Genomic DNA, 27,669 nt, shown 5'->3' with positions numbered 1-27,669 from the left:
TCTCTGCTGTCAAAAGCAGAGGTTGTACACGCTTTTTGAATCGTCTTGTCTTTGATTCACGCGGTGCACTTTACTTTGGAGCCCCTTCATCATCGTCAGCGTATCACCTCTGCACTTCTCTTCCCTTCTCCATGTTGAAATTGTTATTCATTTTAAACTTCAAAACTACATTTCTTGACCCGGGTATTTCTCCTCCTGTTCACCAAAGGTCTGTGGATGGAGCTCTGCTGGTCACTCCCAGGTCAGATGTGTGAATGAGTGAAAAGTGTAGTGTAAAGCAGCTCATCAAAGCTCCATATAAATACAGACCATTACCAGCTCTTCTTCTTCTGATTTTATTTGGTAGTAACCGAAACCAAGATAGTGCAGTGGAGTAAAAATACACAATTTGTTTAGGAAATGTAGTAAAGGTTGATAGAACTATAAATAACAAAGTGCAGATATGTGACTTTTGTACATTACAACACTGAATGGAATTGGCACCAGCGCCCCCATGTGGAGGATAAAGCAGTCGACGTAAATCAATAAATCAGTCAGTCGGTGAGTGAGTGAGTCAGTCAGTCAGTTAGCAAGTCAGTCAGTCAGTCAGTTAGCCAGTCAGTTAGCAAGTCAGTTAGTAAGTCCAGTTAGCCAATCAGTCAGAGCAAGTCAATCAGTTAGTAAGTCAGTCAGTCAGTTAGCGATCAGTCGTCAGTTAGCAAAAGTCAGTCAGTCAGCAGCAAGTCAGTCCAGTTAGCAAGTCCAGTCCACCAGCCAGTCAGTCAGTCAGTTAGCAAGACAGTCAGTCAGTTAGCCAGTCAGTCAGTCAGTCAGTTAGCAACAGTCAGTCAGTTAGCCAGTGGTCAGTCAGTTAAGAGTCAGTCAGTTGGTGAGAGTGAGAGAGAAAGTCATGTAGTACACTATAGCAGCCGTTAGAGGGCGACAAAGTTTATGCAGTCAGCAGGAGACAGGTGCACATGATTAACACCTCCAGTGAACAGCGTGATGCATCATGGGTATTGTAGTAACAGACTGAACTACACTAGTCTGGGCCATGTGACACACTGTAGCGCGCGCGCGTGTGTGTGTGTGTGTGTGTGTGTGTGAGTGAGATCTTGTTATGCGGAACTTGTTTAGCGCTGCATGTCAGTGTTGTGGCTTCCTCCTGTTTACTGAAACTTCTTCAAACAGACTGACAGCAGCAGTGAGTGTCAGTGTCAGTGTGTGAGTGCAGCAGGAACAGGCTGTAAGTCAGGATGGATCCTTTAAGTCAGCGAGAGTTGACGCTAAATTAGTTGGGGGGCGCATGTTTGTATTTTTTTTTCCCTTTTTCATATTTATGTCATTGTTCTCCGGAGTGTGTTTGGCGCAGGACTGAGCGGAAGCCGACATGAAGTTTAACGGTTACATGAAGCTGCGGATCGGCGAGGCTGTGGACCTGAAGCCCACGACCTTCTCGCTCCGCCACAGCGTCATCTTCAACAAGGCGGCCCCGGCTCTGGACCCGTACATCGTGGTGAAGGTGGACGACTACAAGATCGGCCAGACCCACACCAAGCAGAAGACCAATGTGCCCACGTACAACGAGGAGTTCTGCCTCAACGTGACCGACGGCAGACACATCGAGCTGGCGGTGTTCCACGACACCCCGATCGGATACGACGACTTCGTGGCCAACTGCACCATCCTGTTTGAGGACCTCATCAAGACCTGCACCGGGGACGTGTTCGAGGGATGGGTGAGTGGACAGTGTCCCTGTGGAATCACCGTGTTGTGTCCAAACACTTTAAAGGTCCAGTTTGTAAAATATTGAACCATAAAAGGGGGTTAATTTTTCCCAGTTATTTTCAATTGACTGCATGTTAAAATAGTGTATTAACCATCTAAGATGAAGAAAAACAAAAAGTTTTGTTTAGAAAAATCACAGTAGTTGTACATGAACACAAGATGTTGCGTTAAATTTGAAATTTGAACAGTATAATGCAACTTTTAGTGTGAACAGAGCCATTTTTGTCCTCCTCTCCACCCAAATAAAATTAATCTGGAGCCACAAAAACCCATTCGACACATAAAATTAAGATAATGTCACATTTAGGTTTTATACTGATAAAATATAACAAAATAATGATAGTTCTGATAACACAGAATTATGTAGACATAGTCCTTCTATTTGTGGAAATAAATGAAATTTAAAGTAGCCCACTTTGAAATAAATAAATCAATATCTGGATACTTTTATTTATCACCTTGATCTCTAAGTAAGAGGTGTTCACTTTGAAAGAAGAAAGTGAAACCAAACGGTTTTTTTTATTCAAAGCTCCAGGGAGCCACTGCAGAAGAGCTGCAGAAGGTTGCAGACCCCCGCTCGAGGAGGTGGTATTTCCTGCTCGGGCCTGTTGCACCTCCTCCGGTGCACTTTGGGTCAGATGCAGGGTTTTCAGCCGGTGCCACCTTTCACTGATGTTATTCTGATAATAACAATAATAATAATAATAATAATAATAATAATAATATATATATATTTTTTTTTAAAAACAGTCACAAAGCAGATTTGGATGAGATATCCTGGGGGTGTGTTATGTCTTTTGTGGTCATCTGGATTCAGGATTTAGAACAAACAAACAAACAAACAAACAGAACAGTTGTGTATGGACACTGTGGGAAACTGAGCAGCCTTGGATCCACTTTTTAAAGATGACAAACTGTTCTATTGTCACTTCCGTGACACATAATATCATTTCAAATAGAACAGACCAGCCATTTCCACGAGATAGGTGTTTGATAATTGATTTGTATCTTAAGCAAAAGCTTGGAAACTCTTTATTTGTCCTGACCCAGTCACATTATCCTATCAAAGACCCAAAATCCAAACATGTTACATGAACAAAGTGGACAGGAACTTTTCCTGGCCTTGTCTTGTCACTTATTATGTCCAAAGTGATCATCCGATAATGTATTCTAGAACAAGTCAAACCTCATTCTACTTTTGAGGACTTGAAACACAACCCCGGCGTGCGGCGTCCAGCTCTGTACACATCTGAACATCCCACGTACGATGATGATGATGATGAGCACATATGCGGCGACGATGCCACTGTTGTTCCAGAAATAAACTGGGTTGATTAAGCAGAAAAAAGGGAACCAAGAGTCTTTCTAAAAATAGTGACATCTTGACTCGACAGCCCGGGGGTGTAGGGGAAGAAAAAAATGGACGTCATGAAAGCTCATATTAAATGACTTGTGTAACGTAATCATATATTTAGTCTCACTGTCTTCCAGTCATAAAGAATAACTGCCCGTTCTCACGGGGGTTTCCCCCCCCCTTTCTCTCGCTTACTTTGATCCCAGTCTGACTGTAAGCCACTGCAGGTGCTGCTGAACGTAACCTGAACCTGTCCAGGCCTGGAGCCGACTGAGGCAGTATCGACGACATACCACCACACTGTTATTAAACGCAGGGTTTTATTCTGCAGAAAGTCCCTGCCAATCACGGAGATTTATACTATAGTACAATAGTTTGACTCCTTCCCTAATAAGTAGACTACAAGGACTCAAGAGTAACTCGTAGACATTAAGTAAAAAAATCAGAAAAAAACATAAACTATTTTTAGGGGCTGACGAATTCATAGAAATTTTCAAATTGCAAGAGGCACAATTCATGTTAATGCCAGAATCTGTGTCAAAATATCATTTTAGATTCATTACCGTGTTTCACAGATCTGCACAAATATCACACAGTCGAGAATTTGAATAATTATGCCGCGAAATCATATCGCAATTGCTATTGTTTTCAGTCAAAATAATCGCAATGAATCGATATTTATTCAAAATCGTTCAGCGCCCTCCCTTTTTAGTTGAATGGGAGAATTTACGGTGATCAGAGGTCGAAAAAGATGAATTGTCTGTTTGGCGCCGCTGTTGCAACACGGTGCAACATGTTGGACTCTGCAGGAGAAGCCACAACACATGTAGACTGATGTTAGAGATTAAAAATGAAGATTAAAGAGCTCACGATAAGCAAATAAAACCAAAGTTCCAGGTGATTATACATTAACAGCCTACTCTGTTCAGAAATGAATAATTCCAGTCTTTTTCCAAGACGTTGACTGTTTGTAGTTTTATATTTGCGTGCCTACATTCTTGTTCAGATTGCACCTGTTGTTTTTAGCAGAAAAGTACATTTTAATAAGGGCATGAATGAATGAATGAATCATGGAGTGAATGAACAAATACACACTTTATGATGTTTTATTTTTGTGATCGTCACTTTTAAGAACCTGCACAAGCACCCTGACAAATGAACCCCCTGCACACACTGGGATTTTAATCGGAAATCCTAATTTTAAACGATTAAATTATTTTCTAACAGTCTGTTATGTCCATGTTCTTCCCTCCCCGCAGTAGATCGGTAACAGACGTGAGATTGTGCGCCATCGCGTTTAGAATCTGTTACACAAGAGACTCGAGACTCTTTGTTGTCGTCATGCAAACACTGCGACGTGCAGTGAATAAAGTTATATAAAAGCGCACAAAGTATGCGCACAACAGCAACGGAAAAAGAACAGTTGCATTTCACAACCATTAACATTAACTGTCACAAAGGCCCTGAGCTCTGTACGTGGAACTTTGTATTTTTAGAAGCAGCCGCCTGTGAGTGCAGTCGGCGTTTGTTAGTTTTTTTTAAAGACGAAGTTGTTATGTGCTCGATATGAACTGTGGAAGCTTCTTTTTTTTTTGTTCTCGGCTGCACAGAAGTGCTCGACTGGCTTGTTTCACATAAGGCACGCAAGCCTTCACACGCCCACACTGTCGGTTATCACACACTTTTCCCACCGTCCGATGACTGCTCAAGGGCTCACTGTTAAATACTCTCCCTCTGTCTTTTGGTTCTTATCTGGACGGCTGAGTTCCTCCTTTGTCCCCCTTCGTCCGTGCACACGGTGCAAAATGTCACACATCAAGCTGAACGTGGAGAATTTCAGCTCCACTTCTGTAGAACATGTTACTCAGAGACTGACATCATCCCTCTGAGACGTGGACCGCATGACATTTAGACACACTCAGTTTCCGTTGCCTCCCACCTGACACATATTTCACTCTTTAAACTAGTTCAAAAAAATCTAGTTGAAAGGTCTGAATACTTAGGTATGTGTGGCTGTTGTTTCTCTGGAGTCAAAGTAGGCTAGTGTTCATTTTTGTCACCCATTGTTTTTAAATTAGCCTTGTTTAAAGTACCTAAAAGGTGCTATTTGAGTAAAAGTACAAGTATCTTAACCAGAAAATGACTTTGATAGAAGTTGTTTGATAATATTACTTAAGTAAAAGTCTTAAAGTATATGACATTTACTGTACCAGTGACACTTCCTGTTAGCGTAACTGTTAGCAAAGATGGCGGACACTGTTTACATTCGTCCCCTTACGAGTGGGTCTAAAAAGTACGTAATTAGCGCTGCAGTCTCAAACCTCGGACCAAGGCTCGGACCAAGTGTCACTGGTGGGCACGTAACACAAAAAAAAGAATAAAGACATTTCTCGACTGAGGTTAGAAAGCACCATTTTTCAAAAATACTACCCCTATTCTAGTAATACAGAGCTAAATGCTAATCTGTGAAGTATTCCTTTAAGTACAGTAACTAAAGTATTTTACTTTTTTTTTGTCTCAAATATTGATTAAATGTCATAATAACCTACACTTGTTATTATTAGACATTCTTTGTGTGCGTTAGGGTTAGCGGAAATAAAAGTGCTGCACTGCTGAACTCATTTGGAATATTTTAAAAGGCGTAACAGCAGCATATCTGTTGACGCAAATAGAGATTCTATCACTTTTTTTTTATTTCATGCACAAAACATTTTAGCCTCGTCTTTTATCTTCAGCAATAATGCATAATGTCTTAGTCAGTGTTTTAGGACATTAGCGCAGTCTCATCTTAGTCATGAAAACAAAACAGGGTTAAATTTGGCTCCTGGGATGGCGGCTAAAGTTAAACATACAGTAAGTTCTATCCCCCAGATTCTGTTTGACTGTAAATGTGTTGCATATTTTGCTTGAAAACGAGATGCTCCATCTCAAGGAGGTTATTCTTAACAAGGTTTCATGTACAGCGCTCTAAAAAATAAAGGAAAAAGAAGCTTCCTCCTTTAATAAATGTTCTGCTTTTTTAAACACTAAACACTAAACCCAAATGTCCATTTCTATAGTTAATAGAGGTGAGTTTTGTAAGATAAGTGACTAAGCAGCAGTTGCATATCACTCGAAGAGAACTGGAAGTTCAATCCAGGGTGTCTGAGTTTCATTTTTCTGTTTCATGTTCATTTCTAAGGCTCACATTTGTTTATTTCTTTCAGCAATAGCTCAGTAGGCAAAACTAAAAAAGGAACTTCTTTTTTTACCCCCACTTAGTCGAACTGTATTTAACAGGAAACAGGGAATTCAGTTCCAGAGAATTAAGATAATCATAATTATTACACATTAATGAATTGAAATACCTGTAACACCAAATTGAATTGGCAACCAACTGTTGTGGGACACTCATGAATCATGAAAAAAGGACAGTTGTCCCCATTCTGTCAATGTTCCAACCTTTTTCAGTGAAAAACATCGTCTGAGTTTTTAATGCAAAAACCATGTGAAGTTGAACCAGTACCTCCTGCTCTGGACACGTCAGACATATTATAAGACATGTATCTGTACCTTGTGTCTCAGCCGAGTTGTCTTCTCATAGGTGAGACAAAAGAAAATTGTGCAAAAATACATTGCTGCTTTTTTAGTACTTTAAGATGAAATAATCCAGAGTGATGAGACGCATAGAGGAAGTTTTCGTTGGACAAGTCTGTCCCGTCTAGACTGCAGATGAGGATATGAGCAGGTAGCTGGGAGATACGTCTTTGACATGAAGTGAAAATGCTTAATTCATCGGAGGCTCATCGCTACTGTGAAGGTCTATCTCCCTCTCAGTCTTAAAGACACTGATCCATGCTTTCATAACATCTCGGCCCGGATTACTGTAACTCCAGCTGGTCCAACACTGTTGCTCCTCCCTCCACTGGCTTCCTCTTACCTCTCTGAACTACTTCTTCTTCACGTTTGAGCCCACAATTTACCCACAATGCCCTTCATTGTAGTCCACTTCCTGCATTCGGTTCACTTGAAGCGAAACCGAGAAATAAACCAGACTTACCGAGCAAACAGACTAGGGTTCGTTTAAGTACTGGTATGAATGCGCCATTAAAGACCCACTTCTTCTTTTTGGCCTTTACTTCAGTATAAAAATAGTCACCCTGGACACTTCTATGTGGTTTTTACCATTTTACAATTTTATTATGTCACTATTTTACTTGATTTTATGTTTTACCTTTTATGTTGCTGTGCCTTTAACTCTGTGTTGGTTGTTCTTTTAATTGTGTGCTAGAAATAAATAGTTGAAATCGACCAATGTGCCAAGTGAGTGGCGACATTTAAAGTGTCGTTGGTCACTCTTTTTGTGGCCACTGAATGTTTTCCAGACATGTATAGAAATACAGTTATTTCCACCAACAGTGAGCCGAGTTTCCACTTAGTGGTTTGTGCAGGAAGTGTGTGTGCCGGGCTGCCTGTCTGCGTCTGTGTGAAATAACGCTCCGCCTGTGTCCTCGAGTCTTCATCGCTCGCAGCTCAGCATCAGGACACCGTAACCACTGCAAACCAGCCCAACCGGCCTGACCTGCTCTGTCGTCTGTCTGACTCTACGTCCGAATTCCTGCAACATTACATTTGCCAAAAAATATGCAGTATACGCATCTGCTTCTCTGTGCGAAAAATGATGCTCGGAAGTCTGACGACATTGCACGTGCCTTCGTGTCAAACACAAGTGATCACTTTTTAGAGTCATTTACTGACTGTTTGATGTGTTAAGTTTGTGTGACTATATCAGCTTTGTCAATACGTATCTGCAGAGTTATAATAGTGTGTTGTCTCTGTCTCTGTAGATGGACTTGGAGCCAGAGGGCAAGATCTACGTCCTCATCACACTCACTGGATCCTTCACTGACGGTAAGGCTCTTATTGTACGTTTAAAGCGACGCCCTGTGTTGTTTCCTCGATGCATCACTGCCTTTATCCTTCACGCCTTCTTTAATAACACCTCTCATCATTAATGCCAATTGACTCAGTCGCCGGCACCTATTCTAGTATTTTCTCTTTCTGTTTCCAAATTTTAAGTGCACATTTAATTAAAGGTCATGGAGGCTGAAGTTTATGTCTCTGTACTGTCGGGTAACATTTGTGCCAAAGCAGTAGCTTTGCTCAAAGCGATGACACGTTCACCATCACAACATCATCGGGAAGCATCTGGGTCAAGAGTGTGACGTTTCTCACACGGGCTTTAAGCAGCTGGCCGATCACAAAGGACTGGGCCACTTAATATCGGAGTGGATTTTTCATTAGTTTTAGTTGTTACTTCGTTTTGGCTCTTTGTTTTTAAAATGAGTTTGTTTTTAGAGTGGGTTTGTGCAAGATTCAAAAAGGTCATAATAAGAATTGTGTCGTAAAAAGATGCCCATTTTAAAACTGCATTAGGAAACAAATGTAAGGCTATGCAAGTTAAACACAACATTTGCTATGTCGTTAATTGGGTTGAGTTGGTTCATCTAAGTCAGGGGTGTCCAAACTTTTTTTTTGAGGTGGGCCAGATTTGATAAAGTGAAGATTCACAAGGGCCCAATGGTCCCTTCAGACCTTTTTTTAACAGTTAAAGTTACATACAAATGCACTGTTTTATGATAATGTCATTTAATGTCACATGGAACCAAATCTAAGCCACGCAGGAGTGAATAATTGCACATCTGGAGTCAGATAACAGCACTATTATGCACATTTTTCTGGGTTTTTACAATACAATACTTATTATGACCTTTTTGCATCTTGTACCTGGCAAATACTCTATATTACAAAAACTAAAACTAAGCATTTACAAACAATACAAACTAATAAAAACTAGCAAACCCGCTCTAAAAACAAGTTAAACCAAAAAGTCAAAACTAAATAAAAACTAAAATAATTATAACCCATTATAACCTTGGTCAGCCTACTTCTATGCAATAAAATGCTTTGAATGCTCACTGTACATGTGTGAATATCGAGGTTTCTTCAGACATAGCGTGACTGCACACAGGACGTTTGGGCCGAGGGCAGGAAGTCATTTAAATATGATAAATGAGAGATGACCTTGCAGGTTTGTAAAGGGAGAAGTTATCAAGTTCCACATTTTTTATCAGTTTCCATCATGCCTGTCACCAAACAACTACAACACTAGATAATGCACCACAAACGCAAAGATCGTAGAAGGAATTAGGGCCCGTCCACACGGAGACGGTGTTTTAGTGGAACGTGAAGCGGTATTCACGTTTCCGTGTAGACGGCGAATAAGATACCATGACGTCATATTCCCAGCTGTCCCTCGTTGTCTTGTGTTTGCAGATTGTTTGACACGTCCTGTCTTTAGAGACACACGGGGGTGAAAAAGGTATTGAATCTTAAAATAAAGGAACACCCACAGCTCGTTCTTGTCTGTGTGTGTGTCTGACTCTCCGCCCGCAGTAAATACAGTTAGATCAGGGGCCTCAAACTCAAAGTGACCTGGGGGCCAGTGAACTTCTCATCTGGTCAGCACATTTTGATAAAAATTAACTGTTTAGTGGTTATAAATGATCAATTATGTCTTCATAATCCATCGTAATGTTGCTATTAGAAATATTTAGGATGATAGTCGCAACAAAAACAGGTATTTCTGATATTCAAATCTGTAATGTGAAAAATGTCTTGTTCTCTGTGTATTGGCGTAACGTCACAGCGCCACTTACAGTCCTGCCATATGCACTGCAGCGTTTGGAGTCGATGTTACCCGAAACGATGTCTTCTCAGTCTTTTGTAAGTTGCGTGTTAAAACCTCTGCCCCCGCCTTGTGTTGCCAGACGACGCTATAGTGAAAGAGAAGACGTACAAGCAGTTCACGAGGAAGCGGCAGGGAGCGGTGCGGCGGAAGATTCACCAGGTCAACGGACACAAATTCATGTCCACCTTCCTTCGCCAGCCCACCTTCTGTTTCCACTGCAAAGAGTTCATCTGGTGAGAGAGTTGGAACGTGGTGGAATCACCACCGCTTGTGCCTGTGCCTGTGCGCGTCTCTAAACTGTGTCTCTGTCTCTGTTGATAGGGGTGTTTTTGGAAAACAGGGTTATCAGTGTCAGGGTGAGTAGACTTCATCTGACTCTCTTGACACCTTTGGATCCAGTTACCTGAACACATCAGACAGTGACAGCGTTTGTCTTTCCAGTTTGCACCTGTGTGGTTCATAAGCGATGCCACCAGCACGTCGTGACCGTGTGTCCCCGCATGAAGAAGTCGGTGAAGGAGAAGGAGCAGGTAGCCGTAGTTAACACACTAGTATTGACACACGAACAAAGTCGCTCAAGTGTGGTGTGTCACTGGCATTTTGCACGTTTCATGTCACACAGGATGTGCAACACCAGACTAGTTACACAGCCCCCCCTCACAAACACCCACCCATCCCACACACACACACACACACTGTGACCGCTTACATTCATTTCCTGGAGACTTACTCTCACCTCAACCCTCTTATGACCATCGTGATATTCAGGCCGCCTGGATTTATTTTGAATTGTAAAAAAAAAATGAGTCCTTCTTGCCCCTTTTTTCCCAAGACAACTTCAGCTTTCAATATCTGGCAGTTATTCGACTGGAATTATTGTAATTAAAAAGCTGAGACATGTGACGCGCTGGTGAAATCACAAAGCTCCATTTCTCTGCTTTCCGGACGTTTTTTGAATTTCCTAGATATCAAAAAAGGTTCACCCCTAACCTTAACCTAACTCTGACCTCAGGCTAACTTTAAAACATGTCTTCACCTTTTACTTTATGAGGACTTGAGGACGTTATGAGGTCCCCACAACATAAGGAATACCAGTCACACACACACAGATTCTTGTACAGCGTTCTTGGTGAGGATCCTCATCGACATCGTGCATTCCCCCGGCCCCTGACCTTAAATGCCCAACCCTGACCCTTAACTTGAACCAGTCGTAAACCTGATTCTAGACCCCGAAACTTTACCCTTTAACATCTAAGCTTCAAAATGTCTGCCTTTTTTTTTTTTGCTTATTTTAAACATAGAAAATGTGCAGTTATTTACAAATGACTGCACGTGTTAAGAGAGTGTATTAACAGTTCTGTTCAAGTTAAGTAAAACGGAATAAGAGATCTTGCATTTTCATTTTGAAATTTGACCAGCATAAAACATACTTCCATTGGAATCTTTCGAGTATTTGCCTCATAATTTGATATTTGATTAGAAATTGGATGCCGATCTTTGTGTGTGTGTGTGGAAAGACACCGATTCCAGGGTTTCCTGCATCGGTGCGAGTGTAATTAAATCAATAAATAAATACATAAAAAGTGCATTTTTTCAGCTTTCAGAAACCGTTGGAATCTTTTAACGGTGTTAAAGGGTTTACACATGTTTTGGTATTATATTTGATATTCATAGAAGTACACACACACACACACACATTTCTAATAAACACCTGCGGTGATCAGCAAACTGTACAGGTTCCTCTTTTCTCTGTGGTGGTGGGCACTGAACTACAACAACTTTAGCTGTATTTTTCATTGCCCCCACACACACACACACAGACACACGGTTCTACAGTATGTACCCAAATAAAAACGTGAAATATCTAGCTCACTAGACTTAAAACTTATCTTTTTACTCGAGCCCTTTTTATTAGCATTTTTAAGTTATTTTAAAGTTAAAACAGGGTTTTAACCTCTGGACTCTATAGCCTCTTCCTCTTTTATTCCACCTTGTGTTTTATTTGCGTTTCAAATTGTATTTTCCTTGTATTGTGAAGCACTTTGAGCTGCCATCCTTGTATGAAAGGTGCTGCACAAATAAAGGTTTTTATTAATATAAACTTATATTATATTATATTATATTATATTATATTATATTATAAATAATTAATAAATAAATATATACATCCCTCCCCTGTTACTGCCAGAGTACTAAACATACTACTTTCAGTACTTTCATACTATTTGCAGTTTGTGGTTATTTGTGCTGTAGCTTCTCACAGAAGTGGTTGAACCTGTCGTTTGGTTCACAACGGGTTTTTTTGTCTCTCTCTCTCTTTCTCTCTGTCTCTCTCTCTCTCTCTGCAGCCCGTAACCCAAGGCTTCAGCATCAACGTCCCTCACAAGTTCAACATCCACAACTACAAGTCGCCCACTTTCTGTGACCACTGTGGTTCGCTGCTGTGGGGGATCGTCAGACAGGGCCTGCACTGTAAAAGTACGACCCGACAACTTTCAGATTGAAAATCGCACGCGCTGTCGCCGATGTCTCTCTGACGCGTGTCTGTGTCTGTCCCTCCCCGTCAGTCTGTAAAATGAACGTACACATCCGCTGCAAGGGCAACGTGGCGCCAAACTGCGGGGTCAACAGCGTGGAACTGGCCAATAAGCTCGCAGAGATGGGTCTGCAGGCCGGAGGACTCTCCAAACGCAACACACTGGTACGACACCGGTTTTGTTGACGTGTGAATTTCGTAAGTGAATCATGACGTTTAACTGTTTGTTTGTTTGTTTGTTTTTCCACCGACAGACCAAAAGTCAGATGAGGGCGCCCTCTGAACCGAGCGAGGGTATAGAGAGTCGGCAGCGGACTCCTCAGCTGGGCATTTCAGACTTCACCTTCCTGCAAGTGCTCGGCAAAGGGAGCTTTGGCAAGGTGGGAATAAACAAGATTTAATAATTAGTAGTTTCTTTAATTTTATTTTAAGAAATACAGTGTCTTGCTTCTTATTGACTTCACCGTTTGTTTTTATTGTTTTATAATTAGGGCCCGAGCGCGAACGCCACAGGCCAAAACAGCTCCAGGCATGAATTTGTGCCAGGAACCTATTGTTTTCCTTCAGATTATAATAATAATAATAATTATTATTATTATTATTATTATTTGGCCTTACAATCATTTTTGAAAGGTTTAACTTGCATAAAAACTCGGCACGGAGGTCAGGTCTGGTGAAAATGCGATATTGGCATAGTGCTCTGTAGCGCCCCCCTAAGTTGCAAACCGAGCCAAAATGAAGTTCCACCAAATTTCCCGAAACTTGGTGGGAAGATGTTATAACCCAAGACGAACAAAAAAGTCCATTGGAACCACGGCCTCAACTCAACAGGAGGTCGGCCATTTTATTGTTCGTTTACCCCTGCAGCTTATCGTTGTTGTTGTTGTTTTTTTAATTATATGTTCAAGTGCTTTGCAACTTGCTTTAAAAAGCATTATATAAAAAAAAAAAAAGGTGTTTTATACTTAATATTCTTCTTCTTCTGAGGTGGTGACAGTGAATAATTCTTTCCTGCAGGTGTTGCTGGCGAGGCTCGACTCCAAAGACCAAGTTTTTGCCATCAAGGTGTTGAAAAAGGACATCATTTTGCAGGACGATGACGTGGAATGTACCATGACGGAAAAGAGGGTGCTCTCACTGGCTCGCTTACACCCCTACCTCACGCAGCTGTACTGCTGCTTTCAGACGCCGGTCAGTACTGATAATTACAGATTTTGACGGTATGATTATTGTCTGAGGTCACGATTACAAAGCGTCTTTGCTATTTTTTTGACACGACCCTGAAGGTTATGCCGTGCCATTTTGGATAGGATCCCAAATAAATAGAAAATCAAAATTGAAATCACATGTAGAGGTGTGGCGCTGGAGACCTAACATATTTTTCATGGTGGCCACACAAGCTTTTTCCTCTTGTGGGTTTTGGGTTAGGTTTAGCAAATATTAAATGGACAGACCCTGAGAATGAAATATAACAGCTTCCTTGAAGGTTCTCTATTTAAAATATGTACAACAGCGACTGTTAGTGTTTGAAATGAAGCCATTTTTCCTTATTATCGTGGTCATTTTGCACCTTTTAACTTGTTTCTAACTGTTCATCGTCAAACGTTTGACCCTGACATCAGCGTCAGTTGGAACTCTTTTGCCTCGCGTGAGCTAAACGAAGCTGTTTGGTGGTGCAGCCTCACACTTCTGAAGCGTCTCAGAAATGTTCGCACATGTGTGTGTGTTTGCGTAAATAAGCGCCGTTTGATTTCAAGAGCAACCACACCACACCGCACAAGAGGCAGGTGTGAAAACCTGCACATCCGCCGTCTTTGTCGCCGTCTCTCTGACCTGCTGACAAACGATCCAGTCCAGAAGTGGTGAAGATGATGCCGCCATATCGTTTTATCTTTTAAAACACTCTCCGTTTCTTTAGGTATTGTGTGTACATATTTAGGTCGTATGGACCACCACGTCTTCACTGGGTTGCTGCTAATTACGTATAACTTCATAGTGGCCCAATCTGTGGTTCCACCAGAAATAAGTCTTTTATATTGTCTTTTTTTACATTCAGAACTTCTGTTTCTCGCTTTCTCATCTTCACTTGAGGAAATCACACAGAACTGTCACATAGCTAGTTCGGTAACTCTTTACAGCACAGTAATATCATCTTATTTTCATAGTAATAGCTTGGTAATAACAATGGAACATGTGTTTTTTACTTGTATTAATACGTTTGTGAGGATATTTTGTCTGTGCCACACAACTTTAAAGGGTTTTTTCAGGGTTAAGGCCTGGTTTTAGGGTTAGGTACTTTGTTGTGATGGTTAAGGTTAGGGTAAGGGGCTAGAGTCGGTCTATTCAAATGGCGCCACGTAACCTACTTCATAGTGGCCCAACCTGTGGTTCCACCAGAAATGACAAACACGATGAGGTTTGATGAGCAGTGTCGGTTCTTTTGTGTTCTATTAAAGGCACTTGTCCGTGGGTCGTATATGACGCGTGTTTGACTTATTTCAAACAGAAACAAATGCTAATATTGTGTCAGTTGAACCTGAACCTGTTTATTTTTAAATTTAAAACACTTATGGCTAATACTGTGCAAAGGACAGGCATGACCACAACAATTGTATAACAAGTTCTTTTATTCTTTTTTTTAATGGCTGCAGAAAATGTCTGGCCCAGCTGCTTTGAAAATGCAGCCTTAACTCCATAACTCCTCCGAATTAAGGTGCATTTAACACGTACACTCATTCATGAGGGTTGAAAATGGCTCCACGGTTGATACACTGTATGTCCACGTTGCTGTGAATAAACAGGTCAGCAGGTGGCAGTATTGGCCTCTCTCTCTCTCACATGCTCTGAGATGAGTGTGAGGAAGTGAGTCCACTCTTCCTGGTGCAAACCGGAGACTCTGCTAAGCCGCTTTCATTCGAAACATTCTCTAACCCACTTTACCTCCGATCAAAATAGACTCACAGGTACAAGGGGAAAAAGTGAATTAGTGACATTTGGTCCTCTCAGTCGTTCAAACCCTCACTCAGAGAACAGCTTTGCTCAACTTCCCGTTTTCTTGAGAAAGCACCTGATAAAGTGTAAATTGTGGTCATTCTAATATTAGAATGGAGACATTTTGAATATGCATAGGGTTTTCAGAAATGTGAGTGGGCATGGAAAGAGTGGAGGAGGAGGAGGAGGAGGAGGAGGAGGGGGTTTGTAGTTGTGGTTGCACGTGCAAGCAGAGTCTTCAGAGAATTCTCCTTCATCGCAGCAGCACTTTATCATCAGCGGGTCAATCTAGCATGAATTAAATCTAATCTTGCATAGTGAGACGCCTAGCTCATCATCTTGATGGAGGTTTGGAGAAAGTCAGATTAGGATCAGCTCAATTTGGGAATAGATTTTACATTCCGTAAAGGTTTATGGAATTCATTTGCATTTGAATTTTGGGCCTCAAATGTCACTAAGAAGCTCTTGTAAGTGTATATTTTGAAGACTGGACCACACACACACACACACACACACACAGCGAGCCTGTTCAGATACTCTCAGCTTTTAAAAAAAGAAAAAGAAAAAACAGATCTCGCTCTGGCAGAATCCACCACTGCAGAAACACTTCAGGGCGCTTTATGGACAGATTTATACATGACATTCTCCTGCACTGTTTTCCCCCTGGGGTCTAATTTTCTACACCATACTGTGTGTATCGACCAGAGCCTGTAATGAGAACCAAAGATTAATGGATTTCATCAGAGGGGTTTTTTTCTACCTCGCTGACTTTAAACTGTTGCACGGGAATCCATTAAAGAGACGTGTCAAAAATGAATGACCGGCAGTCAGGCATCGACCCTGCAGACGCACACGCGGTCACTGGTGCTTCTGTGTGAGGCTGGTGTGATTTATATGCACGTGTGTCAATATCGTTGCCATCATCCGCTCCTGTTTTTAAATTTCAGGACCGTCTCTTCTTCGTGATGGAATTTGTGAACGGAGGAGATCTGATGTTTCATATCCAGAAGTCCAGAAAGTTTGAGGAGGCCCGAGCACGTTTCTACACGGCTGAGATTACGTCTGCCCTCATGTTCCTGCACAGCAAAGGCATCATCTACAGGTGTGAAAACACACACACTTTAATTTTCTTATGTACATATATATTGTGTGTATATATATATATATATATATATATATATATCTATATATATATATATATATATATATATATGTATGGATGGATAGACAGAAAGAAAGAATATAATAGAAATAGAAAATATATATTATATATAGATCCTCTTCTATCCACCTGCACAATTCACTGCCACCAGACTCAAAACCCCAAATTGTGCTCCCATCCGGAGGAAAAAAAGACACGGCACATATGAGTGGGCATCAATGTGATTGACAGCTGTATCGTCCAATAATAGCCTGGCTGCAGGTGACATTTGTGAATCGGTGTGTCTTATATCCTTTTATATATATATATTTTTTCCATTTTCTACCAACTATATATGAACAAACCTGAGCGGAAAGTACAAAAAACATTCAAAAGTAAAATAAAAAAACGGTCTATGTTGTGACTAGCACCACTCCTCACTAATATATCACTTTGACTCATAAGAAGATGAACTGATTTGAACGTTTTTTTTGCTCATGATGATGATGCTGTTGTCACCTTGTGCAGGGAGTTTGGCGGCGGCAGAGCGGCGGGCTTCATGTGTTGATAAGGAAGGGCTGGCATCATGTGAGCTAACTGTAAATCCTGAGTTATATTTAGTGGCCCTTGTGTTCGGTGTCAGCCTGCAGCCCGTGGTATGACTTGTTACCCTCTTGTTAGGCCTCATGCAGTTTGCATGCTACAACTGAAATAACACGCCAAATAGCAGCGTACACATCAGGCCGGCGTGAGATGAACAGGTCCTCGCTCTGCTTCCTTATGCGGCAGCATCAATCCTCTCTGTGTTGCCTTTTACGAATGCCTCATCGACTACTTATCGGGCGAGGTTGTGCGTTGAGGCCGTTAATGGGATGGCTGTAATGTTTCCTGTTACTGCGGCATGGGCTTTTTATGGTAAATACAAATCTTTAAGAACCATTAGGGGAGAGTTGCGGTTTTTAGAATACAACGGAATAGAATAGAAACCTTTTATTGACGCTGTACGCTTAAATACAACAAAAACAGATTCACATTCTCACACCTGAACGCAATCATACGTAGAAGATAAAATGCAACTAATTTGTTATTTGAGGTTTATATAAATTAGCAGCATTGGTAATCATCAAATTCATTTTTTCTTTAATGGTTAATACACCAGTATGTGGACGCTCTTTAACCGAAATGTTATTTTTAATGCTAAAATTTAAGCATTATTGTTATTATACATTATTATTTCTTGATTTTAAGGTGTCAAATTATAGTTTTTTACTTGAACAACATTTAAAATATACATTTTTGGTTTTTAAAATGAGTTTTAAAGAAAGAAATATTTGTTTTCTGTGTGTATGTACACAGAATGTACATAAATATAAGTATTCTCGATGTGAAAGATTCAAAACATGATTACGGGCATTAATGCATGAATAGATTACCTTGATACAGTCTATTCATCATCATAGTTTGTTTTAATTTGTGTAGCATACAGCGCAGTCACAAATATAGAATAGATATTTGCATTTTTTCCACAAATTGCGACGTGTTGTGAGATCATTGAAAGGTTTCTCCTGGATTAACACCTGATACTCGGACCCACGTCTCTGTCCTAACAGCGACTCTGTGTCACACAATCCAGTGCAAAATCCTTATTGGTAATATGAGGCGTTTTGTTTTTTTGCGGTGGATTTGTGGCGTTTCCCGCTCCACTGTTTCCCCACACACACCACTGTGTTAACAAACACACCAGGAAATTCTTCAGCGTTTTTGCTCTATCACGCAAAATACCCACCAAAAAAAATGCTGAGTCATAAGAAATACAGTGGTATAACTGTACAGGGGCCATAAAGTAAGTGTCATTCCCCTTAAACAAAGGGTTGTGTAGTGCGTCAAAGTTTTTGTCAGCACTTCCTCTTCTCGTTCTTGGAAATTACAGTGTTGCAACTCAATCTTGGTGAATAACAACATTCGGCGTCCGACAATGTTTTAGTGCTAGCGTTGACCCGGCAACATGGGATTGACCTTATTTCCTCAGAAAGGTGGGTTCAAAGAGGTGCCACGGCGGAGTAGTGGCTCGCACTGGTGCCTCACAGCAACAAGGGTCACCGCTTAAACTTAGTTTTATAAACGCAGAATTCAGTTTGAGTTAGTTTTTATTGATATTTCAGTTAACGCAAATGTTTTTTCAGTTTTAGTTTTCGTCAACAATCAGAACCTCTGCGTGAGGTTAAACGGACACTCAGAATTGACCGTCGGTGTGAAATGTGAGAGGGCTGGTGGACCCCCGCCTTTCACCTCCTGTCACCTGGGATTGGCTCCAGCCTCCTCGTGACCCTCATGTGGAGGATAAATAGAAAAATGGGGGAGGTTCAAAAAGGAGTCCGAGGCCGATTCGATCTTCCGCGGCGATGAGGCGGCCAGACAAAGCGCTGAAGCTCTAGTTCCAGTGGATCATTTGCATAGTGATAAAGGACACTGTGTGACACGGTGTCACTGCTATCGTTAGGAGTTAAACACATTCACTGAACAATATGTGCACCAGTGAACTGACTGCTCCTGCATGTAGTTCTCCTGAGATTGTGTTCATGAAGCTCAAGCTTGGACCCTGTCAGTCTCTGAGAGACGATGAGCTCGCCATGAGTCAGTGTTGCGCAATCGGTTTACTGTAGAGAGAGGAGCAAACTGGATTAATCCAACCAAACTGGTGTTGCTTGACCATCTGGAAGTTTCTCTATTTGTCTACTTCTAATTTGAAGGAAATCACACAGGATCCTGTCACGTTGTCACATTAATTAGTTCAGTAAAACTTTTTCGGTACAGTAAAATCATCTTATTTTCATAGTAACAGCTTGGTAATAACAATGGATTGTGCATGTACTTGTATTTATATCTTTGTGGGATTCATGAAATGTACAATTCTGTCTTTGGGAGGACATTTTGACCTTTTTGTCTGGGCCACACAACTTAAAACCCCTTTTTTTCAGGCTTAAGACCTGGTTTCAGCATTTGGCACTTTGCTGCGATGGTTAAATTATAGCATAATAACCTATAAATACATTTAATGAAGTACATTTCTACAAAACACTGACATTTCTGGAGAGAAATGAGAGGAATTTCAAAGAATATTATGCCAAAGTTTGCCATTTACACATTTAGTCACAGGTGTCTGGAAGTGAAAAATCTAATATTTCACATTACGCTTAGAATTTAATCATAGGGTGAATTTTAACTTTATAATATGGTAATTGCAGATTCATACACATTTTCAGCTTTATAAAATCAGTTGGTGTTGCCGTAATATTACCTATCCATCACTGACTCATTACAGTGATATTGTAATACAGTTATCACGTTGTTACTGTCGTGTAAAGCGACACCATTTTGTTCTGTCTCGTCTTTCACCGTGTCATCTCTGTGCAAAATGACCTTAGCCTTAAGTCGGGTCACGTGATCACAGATTACAGCTCGAATCTGGGACTCACACTCGGCAGCTTTAATCTCTGTGTCAGATGACAAAGCATCAGCTGACCTGGACGCAGAGCAGGAGATATTTTGTCCAGCGCACATACACACAGGACGCCACTGACACTGATACTTTTCCCTTTTAAATCCAGTTCATGTGTTTCAGGCGTTCGTGTGATGGTAGATTAAAAAACTGGACACACAGGTCCAGCACATGCAAAACAAGAGCTCGACCGTTATCTGCTGTGTTAAGAGGTTTATTTACACTCGCCTCAGGGGGAGGAAAGGTAATACAAAGATAACATGGGCAGGGCTTCACACTTTTGGGCAGAAGAGTTTCAGTCCTCATGATGTAACTGTGGCCTTTTAACCTTTGTCCAGCACACACACATAAAACCAATAAGTCAATAAATATAAGTGATGTCAAAAGTAAAAGTCAACTTTATACAAAAACATTTACATTTAAAGGAATACACCAATTTGCATTTAGCTTTGTGTGTGTATGTAGAATAGTAATACAAATTATAGTGGTAGTATTTTTGAAAAATTGTGCTTCCCAACCTCAGTTTTGACCCTGAACAGGACTAAAGAGGGTGCACCTTATCTCACTCATTTTTGTTAGTATGTCGAACAAACTTTGTCACACACAAAAATCTATCATTCATTTTAGCTGATAAGTGAGTTTTATGTATATAGCACCAACTGGGCTTTTATAAATAAGAGTTCAAACATTGAAAAACCTGTGCGCTCAGCCCTTCTGTTACCAATCCTGTCGTCGCTGACAGGATTTGGCTCCTGGAAAATTCAAAAAACTATGGACTGGCGATGTGTCAAGGATGTACCCCGCCTTTCGCCCCAACGTCAGCTGAGACCCTCATGTGGAGGATAAAGCGGTAGAAGATGGATGGATGTATGGACACCTAAAAGCAGAGAAATAGAGCTTTGCACCCATATACTTGTCATTACGGTAGCCCCTCAGGTTTTCAGTGGAACGACCGTCCAATCACAGACAAGATACGTCAGGTTAAATAACTGATATTGAAAGTTATCTTGGGGAATAAGGCAAAAGCACTCACTCATTGAACACTGTTAAATTGGGTTAAATTGAATTTGTCCTCATGAACAAAAGCGAAACAACAAACAAAACAATAGCTTCCCTTTCCTGGAAATGGAATGAATATTGACGTTGCAGTACTTTTTCCCTTCTTCCAGCCTGAGTGGTCAGTGAATGCATCACACGTTTCCTGGCTGCTCGTGTCTCCTGCTGCCACACAAAACCTCCCCGTTTCCACAGAAGAGTGTTGCTTGTGTCTCACCACAAATGTCTACCTCTGGCAAACACACAACCACGACAAACTGACATTTTAGCAGCCGCTTGGCTCCAGTGGGATTATAGCCTTTGATTTGTTTGTCTTTCTGTGTGCTTTTCCTTTCAGGGATCTGAAACTGGACAATGTTCTTCTTGACAAAGACGGACACTGTAAACTGGCAGATTTCGGCATGTGCAAAGAGGGCATATTTGACGGTGTGGCCACGGGGACGTTTTGTGGAACCCCAGATTACATTGCCCCGGAGGTCAGTGTCTGCTCTCGAAATTGTGTTTTCCAAATCTGTAAAAAAGTGATAAATATGTTGATAAAGTCTCCGCTCATTAAAGGTTTTGTTTCTGACTACAAATTGAAGGAAGCCAGTTCATTATGGGTTTTCACAAATGAAAGACAAAACATTGTGTTTTCACAATGCATAAACTTTATATTGTTTTTCCACTACGTAGTACCGCCTCGCCTCGACTCGACTCTACACGGTTTGTTTGGTTTTCCATTACAATATAGTACCGCCTCAACGTGGGCGGAGTCGTCACGGCACGACTGCATGAAACTGCCGTGACTTCCTTTTATACGCGACACATGTAAAACAGTTGTTTTCAATGTACTGAATCATTAGAATCAGTTAATTAAAAAGATTAGTTCCTGCGCCTCGTTGCTCGTAATCGCCGACTTTCGGCAGTGCTGTCACTAAATACACCAGACTCCTCTGTTCAATGATGAGATTCTTGACATTTCCTTGCTAAATATTGAAGATGAACCCACGTTTTGTGGATTTTTAAGACTTTTTAACTGATCTACAGTTCGGCATTGTTCGCTTTGATTCTCGTGTCGGACGTTGCGCTCATGACTCTTCCTGTGACGACGCTCTGACCAATCAGTGGCCCAGCAATCTGGCGTCGTCACGCATAGTCACGGCTCAGTTCGCTTGGAACCTCGCCAGAGCTGGTATACCAGGTATTATCGCTCGTGGAAAAGCGAAATAACCGCGCCGAGTCGAGGCGAGTTGTGCTAGTGGAAAAGCGCCAAGAGTCTTCTCCATTGCAGCCGCCTCCCTCTGGAAATCACTGCCCCAACCCGTCTGTGACCTTGCTATTCTTGTTCTGACCTCTCCTCGTTCAAATCACTCCTCAAAACTCAGTCTCTTCAAGAATGCATTCAATATTTAATGTTTTTTAACTTATTTGTCATTGTCTTTTTCATTCCTATTAAAGCGACTGAGTTTATGAAAATATATTGTTATTATTACTTAGGTACAAATCCAAATCCAGCAAACATGTGGTTTCCTGTCACATATTTTCCCAGTGCCATCTTCTCTCTTTCTGTCACACCTCCTCCCTGAAAACAAACTCTGTGGTCACTGCAAACTCCCTCTTGAATAACTGGAAGGCCTGCACGGTCAACCTGTGACATTTCCTTTACAAGCGCTGATCCCTTCTCAGACCTGCAGGTTGACAGACGTGTTTTGATTTCCTAATGAGGGATCGAGGTGTGTGTGTGTGTGTGTGTTTGAGAGATTTCTCCCTGAGTGTGAAGTAATGAAAGGCTTCTTTGCTGCTTCAGGGGAAAATCACCATTCAAAGCGATCTGCTCACTGAGCCTCGTGGAGTGGTGTTGCAGGTTCTCAGTAAGACTCTCTTAATTTCACTGAAATGCTGTGACATGTCGCCCCCGCACAGATCCTGCAGGAGATGCTGTATGGCCCCTCTGTGGACTGGTGGGCTCTGGGCGTGCTCCTGTACGAGATGCTGTCGGGACACGCCCCCTTCGAGGCGGAAAACGAAGACGACCTCTTCGAATCCATCCTCAATGAAGAGATCGTCTATGCGCCCTGGCTCGGCACAGAAGCAGTGAATATACTCAAAGCTGTGAGTCTTTTTGTGTCCGGGGTTAGTTGTCTGTAACAAAAAGAATTAACGCTGAATACAATTGCATAAAGGTTGGATTAAAGCCAGAAGCTTTTGTCTTTTCGCCGGACACTTGCCCTCCTCACCCCTTTGTCCAGTACACTTAACAATTGCTGGAAGTGTTTGTAAATCCTTTTTCAGACCAAGCTAATCATAGAGGAAATTGATCTCTCCGGGTTGTGACCAGCGTTGTGTGCGAGCCATGATAGTGTCACACGAGCCTGTAGTAGGAGAGATGTAGAAAGGCACCAGAGGGTTAAAGCCGCTCTGATTTGCACCTCTTTGATCAGTGATAGCTGTTTGTTGCCCTTTAGTCTGACGGACACTTTTACTGCCAAGTGAGTGGCAGCTCTGCCGATCTCTGCCAGCTGTTTGGCCCTGATCTCTTACATAACTATTGTATATCAAGGCATGGCTGGCTGCCCAGCTGCAGCACGGGCTATAAATATGACACCTCCCCCCCGCCACTTCCTCCGCGACAGTATTTGCTCCCCATTCTTATCCTCGCTGTGATTGCAGCATGCTTGAAGAGCCACCGAACCAATCCTGTGCCGCTGTCGCCGGTGTCACATGCGGCGTAAAGATGAATTTCAGAGTGCATGGAGCACTGTAGGACTATTTATATTGAAGGTTAATCCATCGCATGGTACTCCGTGTTTCTGTAAACCAGCCCATGGAGTTCAGGTGTTACTGTATGTGGCTTGCTCTTCAGATATGGAGACGGTCGGTTAGTTAAATATATAAACTTGTATTCACTTGTTTTAGTGGTTTATGTTACGGCGCTGTCTGAATGGGGTGGATTCTGGTAATGAAAGGACAAAACAAACAGCGGTGTTTATTGTTATTGTTGAATTCACACCTTTGTTTGCAATGATTGGTCGTTTTTTCTTTGCGATTCCGACCATGGGCGGAGCTGAGGAAGCTGCCTGCTGATTGGCTACTGAGTACAAAATAATTTGTCAGAATGCAAAAGCAAAAGGGTCAGGGCAAACAAACTTCCGATCATTGCAAACAAAATGTGTATTTTCAAACAAATACAATAAAACATTTGTGTATTTTGATTTTGTGCGTCATTTTGTTTGCTCAATTCATAAAGTGTTGTTTTAAAACTAACTAAACTTTTCGCGAAAATGTGCTTAGTTTTCATCTTTTTAAATGTATTTCATACATAATACTTTTGGGTTCATATGAAGTGTATTGAATTTTTTTATAATAGTATTTTCATTCATAATAAAATGTTTTTCATTTGTTTTTGTTTACAATTTGGGAACGATAACATTGGTTGTTAACATGTAGTTAACTGGGTTGAGTTGGTTCATCCAAGTGAATCAAACCTCTAGTCTTTTATTGGGTTTATTGGGTTTTTTAATTTTTTTTAAGTTTGTTTATTTGTCCTCATACATTTTTAAAATGGCATCTTTTGCTGGGTTTTTATGACACACAATACTGGCACCTGGCAAATACTATTATAACCTCGCTTGAAACATCATATTTAGCAGTAAATAATTGCGAATGATTCTTCTCTGATTCCCGTCGTCTGCTGGTGTAATGGAAAACAGCCTGTTGCTGTAGAAGTGCTGACTCGACATGTTGAGGGAGGATGGCAGCTGTGGAAACATGGCGTCACATTCAGTCGAAGATGTTTTTTCTTCCTTTTTCTTTTTCTTTTTTTTGTCTCGGGCTTGAACTGATTGCTCCTTGCTGGTGTGGAATTAATTGTACTTCAGGGACCACACTTTTCGTTTAACGTGTTTTAACCTATTATCTGGCTTCCAGTCTTGTCATCAAAATCGGGGGCGAATCCCTGCAGGGACTCTGCATTAAGCCACAAACTGTTATGTTTCTTTGCCTCCATCTAAAAGAGCTGTGTTGCTGTGGTAATCTGTGTCGAGCAGGAATCTGAAGCTTCCAAACACTAGTGGTGTGTGAGGCTTACGTGATTTGTGAGTAAAAGGACTGAACAGTTTTTGGAGTGCATCCCGTCCTTGTGGTCGTTTCGTCCTCTTGTCTCTTGGCTTTTATTGACCGAGTGCTGTGTGGTTTTTTTATAGTGTTTGGAGCGCATATGGCACGGCATATTCATCTTGTGAGAGACTTTGGTTTAATGTTGCTGCTGTCACTATTAGGCTTGTTAATTTGTCGTGGCTGGAGTCTGAATGTCACCACAGGCCCTGAGGTGTGTGTGTGTGTGTGTGTGTGTGTGTGTGTGTGTGTGTGTGTGTGTGTGTGTGTGTGTGCAGACTCCTGGTGGTTTGTATGTCTTTTTTTAACCAGAGGCAAGTTGAAGGAAAGCTGTTTAATCTTGTGTTTTGTGTTGGCCTCTCCCATCGACTAAACTGAGAGAAGCAGGTGGAGTGGTTCTCTGTTCTTCACCGGGGAAGCAGAAAATCAAGTTATGCTTTGTTGGATCCATTTCAACTCTGACCCACTTACTCACTCTCTCTGGGAGGTGTCGAACAGTTGAGGGTGTGTTTGTTAGGGGGTGGGATTTCACTGGATGTCTCCTGGCCAGAGTCCAGTTTGGATTACTTCCTATTAAAAAAACAAAACACACATCCAGTCTGATCTAGTTGGTACATGTTATAATCGGATCCTGCTTTGTTTGTGTTGCTCTCACTTTTAATATTCGACTGTGCGTAAATACTGATTTAGTCATCAATCAGTGTCTGTGAATTCAACCGTTTTTTTTTTTTGGTGTTTTGACAGCTCTTGACCAAAAACCCGGCGCGCCGCCTGGGCTGCGTGCCCTCTGAGGGTGGCGAGGGCGCCGTGACCAGCCACGCTTTCTTTGCCGACATCGATTGGGAGAAACTGGACCGAAGGCAAATAGAGCCACCGTTCAAGCCCAGGATTGTAAGTGGCTTTGGACGTTCTTTCAGCTAATTAGATAAATAGATACTAAAAAATAAAACGGGTTTGATTCTTCTCTTCCAGAAAACGCCGCAGGACGTCAATAACTTTGACCCGGACTTCACGCAGGAAGAGCCAACCCTCACGCCCATCGACGACCCGATGATCCCTCAGATCAACCAGGAGGAGTTCTGCGACTTCTCCTTCACGTCGCCCGAGCTGCTCGACAGCTAAGAGACGCCGGGTCGACGCGCCCGCCGCTCACATTTTTCGGGGACTTGTGAATTTGCCAAAGACAGTTGCTGTACGGCATGTACGGAGACAGGAAGGTGCACTCAACAAGATCTGGAGCTATGCCCAAATAACTTTTAAGCACACCTTTAATAGCTGACGAACAGGCACATCACCAGCTTTGACATTTATTTTTAACAGCTCGACTGGGACACAACCATGCAAGTGTTTTTTTTTTTGTATTCGACATGTTGGTTTGTTGTAAATTTGTTTGTCTAAGTTGTACAGCATCGGAATTTTATTTTACAAACTTGCTCTCGTGCTGAGTTTGATGACAAATGAAAAAGCAGTTGTGGAGCATGACGGTTCGGTGTGTGCTTCATTTTTTTTAACAAAGAAAGAAAGAAAGAAAGAAAAAAAACGAGAAGCCAGTTTTAGACGGAGGTTCCCAGAAAAAGTGAAGTTGCCAGTTAAAAATCATGGAAGAAGTGAGAGAGCGGATGAAATAGTTTCTCAGTGATGTGAACCTATTCTGGAGATATACAAACAGACACACACACCAACACTCACTAGCTTGTCCGAGGCTTTTTCAACACATATGGCACTATATTGAACTCAACTAAAAGAAATACTTTAGTATTACTAAAATAGGGGTAGTATTTTTGAAAAATTGTGCTTCCCAACCTCAGTTTCCCTTGAGTTGAGAAATATCTTCATTCTTTTCTTTGTTACGTGCCCACCAGTGACACTTGGTCCTGTTAGCATAGCTGTTAGCAAAGATGGCGGACACTGTTTACATTCTGGGAATGCGGTCCTGTCCCCTTACGAGTGAGTCTAAAAAGTGCAGAATTGACGTTGGTTTCAAGCCTCGGACCAAGACTTGGACCAAGTGTCACTTGTGGGCACATAACAAGAAAATAGCACTTAAAAGCACAATTTTTCAAAAATACTACCCCTATTCTAGTAATCCAAAGCTAAATGCTAATCGGTGAAGTACCGGCTGGAACATAGGTCCTTTCTGTATAGAGTTTGTATGTTCTGTGTGTGTATGCATGGATTTCCTCCGGGTTCCTCCCACAGTCCAGAGACACGCAGATTGGGCGATTCGGTAAACCGGACACTCTATATTGACCGTAAGTGTGAGAGTGAATGGTGGTTTGTCTCTATGTGGCGCCGCGATGGACTGGTGACCCCGCATTTGACCCTATGTCACCTGGGATTGGTACAGCGACCCTCATGTGGAGGATAAAGCGGTAGTCGGTGGATGGATATTAGGTGATCGTTGACCAGTGTTAACACTTTGACAAATGAGTCCATTTAATTCAATTAGCCACACATGCTGAGGGTGATGCAAGATTTCCTCTGAACTCAGAGATATGTG

The 27,669-nt window shown here is 41.6% G+C and overlaps 1 protein-coding gene across 1 annotated transcript; it reads left to right on the top strand.

Moving 5' to 3' along the window:
* The first annotated feature begins 891 nt into the window (after window positions 1-891).
* Window positions 892-26,651, top strand: prkcha (protein kinase C, eta, a). The gene is made up of 14 exons (XM_044047641.1): window positions 892-1,717; window positions 7,948-8,011; window positions 9,931-10,084; window positions 10,173-10,207; window positions 10,293-10,381; window positions 12,200-12,329; window positions 12,419-12,552; window positions 12,642-12,767; window positions 13,405-13,578; window positions 16,326-16,480; window positions 21,412-21,550; window positions 22,980-23,168; window positions 25,914-26,060; window positions 26,142-26,651. Exons 1-14 carry the CDS (start codon window positions 1,370-1,372, stop codon window positions 26,289-26,291), a joined length of 2,034 nt encoding a protein of 677 aa, XP_043903576.1. The 5' UTR covers window positions 892-1,369; the 3' UTR covers window positions 26,292-26,651.
* The last annotated feature ends 1,018 nt before the right edge of the window (window positions 26,652-27,669 follow it).

This window comes from Solea senegalensis, linkage group LG16, assembly GCF_019176455.1.
Source record: "Solea senegalensis isolate Sse05_10M linkage group LG16, IFAPA_SoseM_1, whole genome shotgun sequence".
Classification (NCBI taxonomy): Eukaryota; Metazoa; Chordata; class Actinopteri; order Pleuronectiformes; family Soleidae; genus Solea; species Solea senegalensis.
The sequence above is the reverse complement of the archived record's forward strand: the minus strand, read 5'-3'. Positions and strand labels throughout refer to the sequence as shown.

What these genes read in the sequence shown, in the direction of transcription:
- prkcha (XM_044047641.1), top strand. Translation starts at nt 1,370, where the DNA reads ATGAAGTTTAACGGTTACATGAAGCTGCGGATCGGCGAGGCTGTGGAC. An exon ending in ACAGGGCCTGCACTGTAAAA is followed by an intron (nt 12,330 to 12,418) that starts GTACGACCCGAC and finishes CCTCCCCGTCAG; the next exon opens with TCTGTAAAATGAACGTACAC. An exon ending in ACTGCTGCTTTCAGACGCCG is followed by an intron (nt 13,579 to 16,325) that starts GTCAGTACTGAT and finishes TTTAAATTTCAG; the next exon opens with GACCGTCTCTTCTTCGTGAT.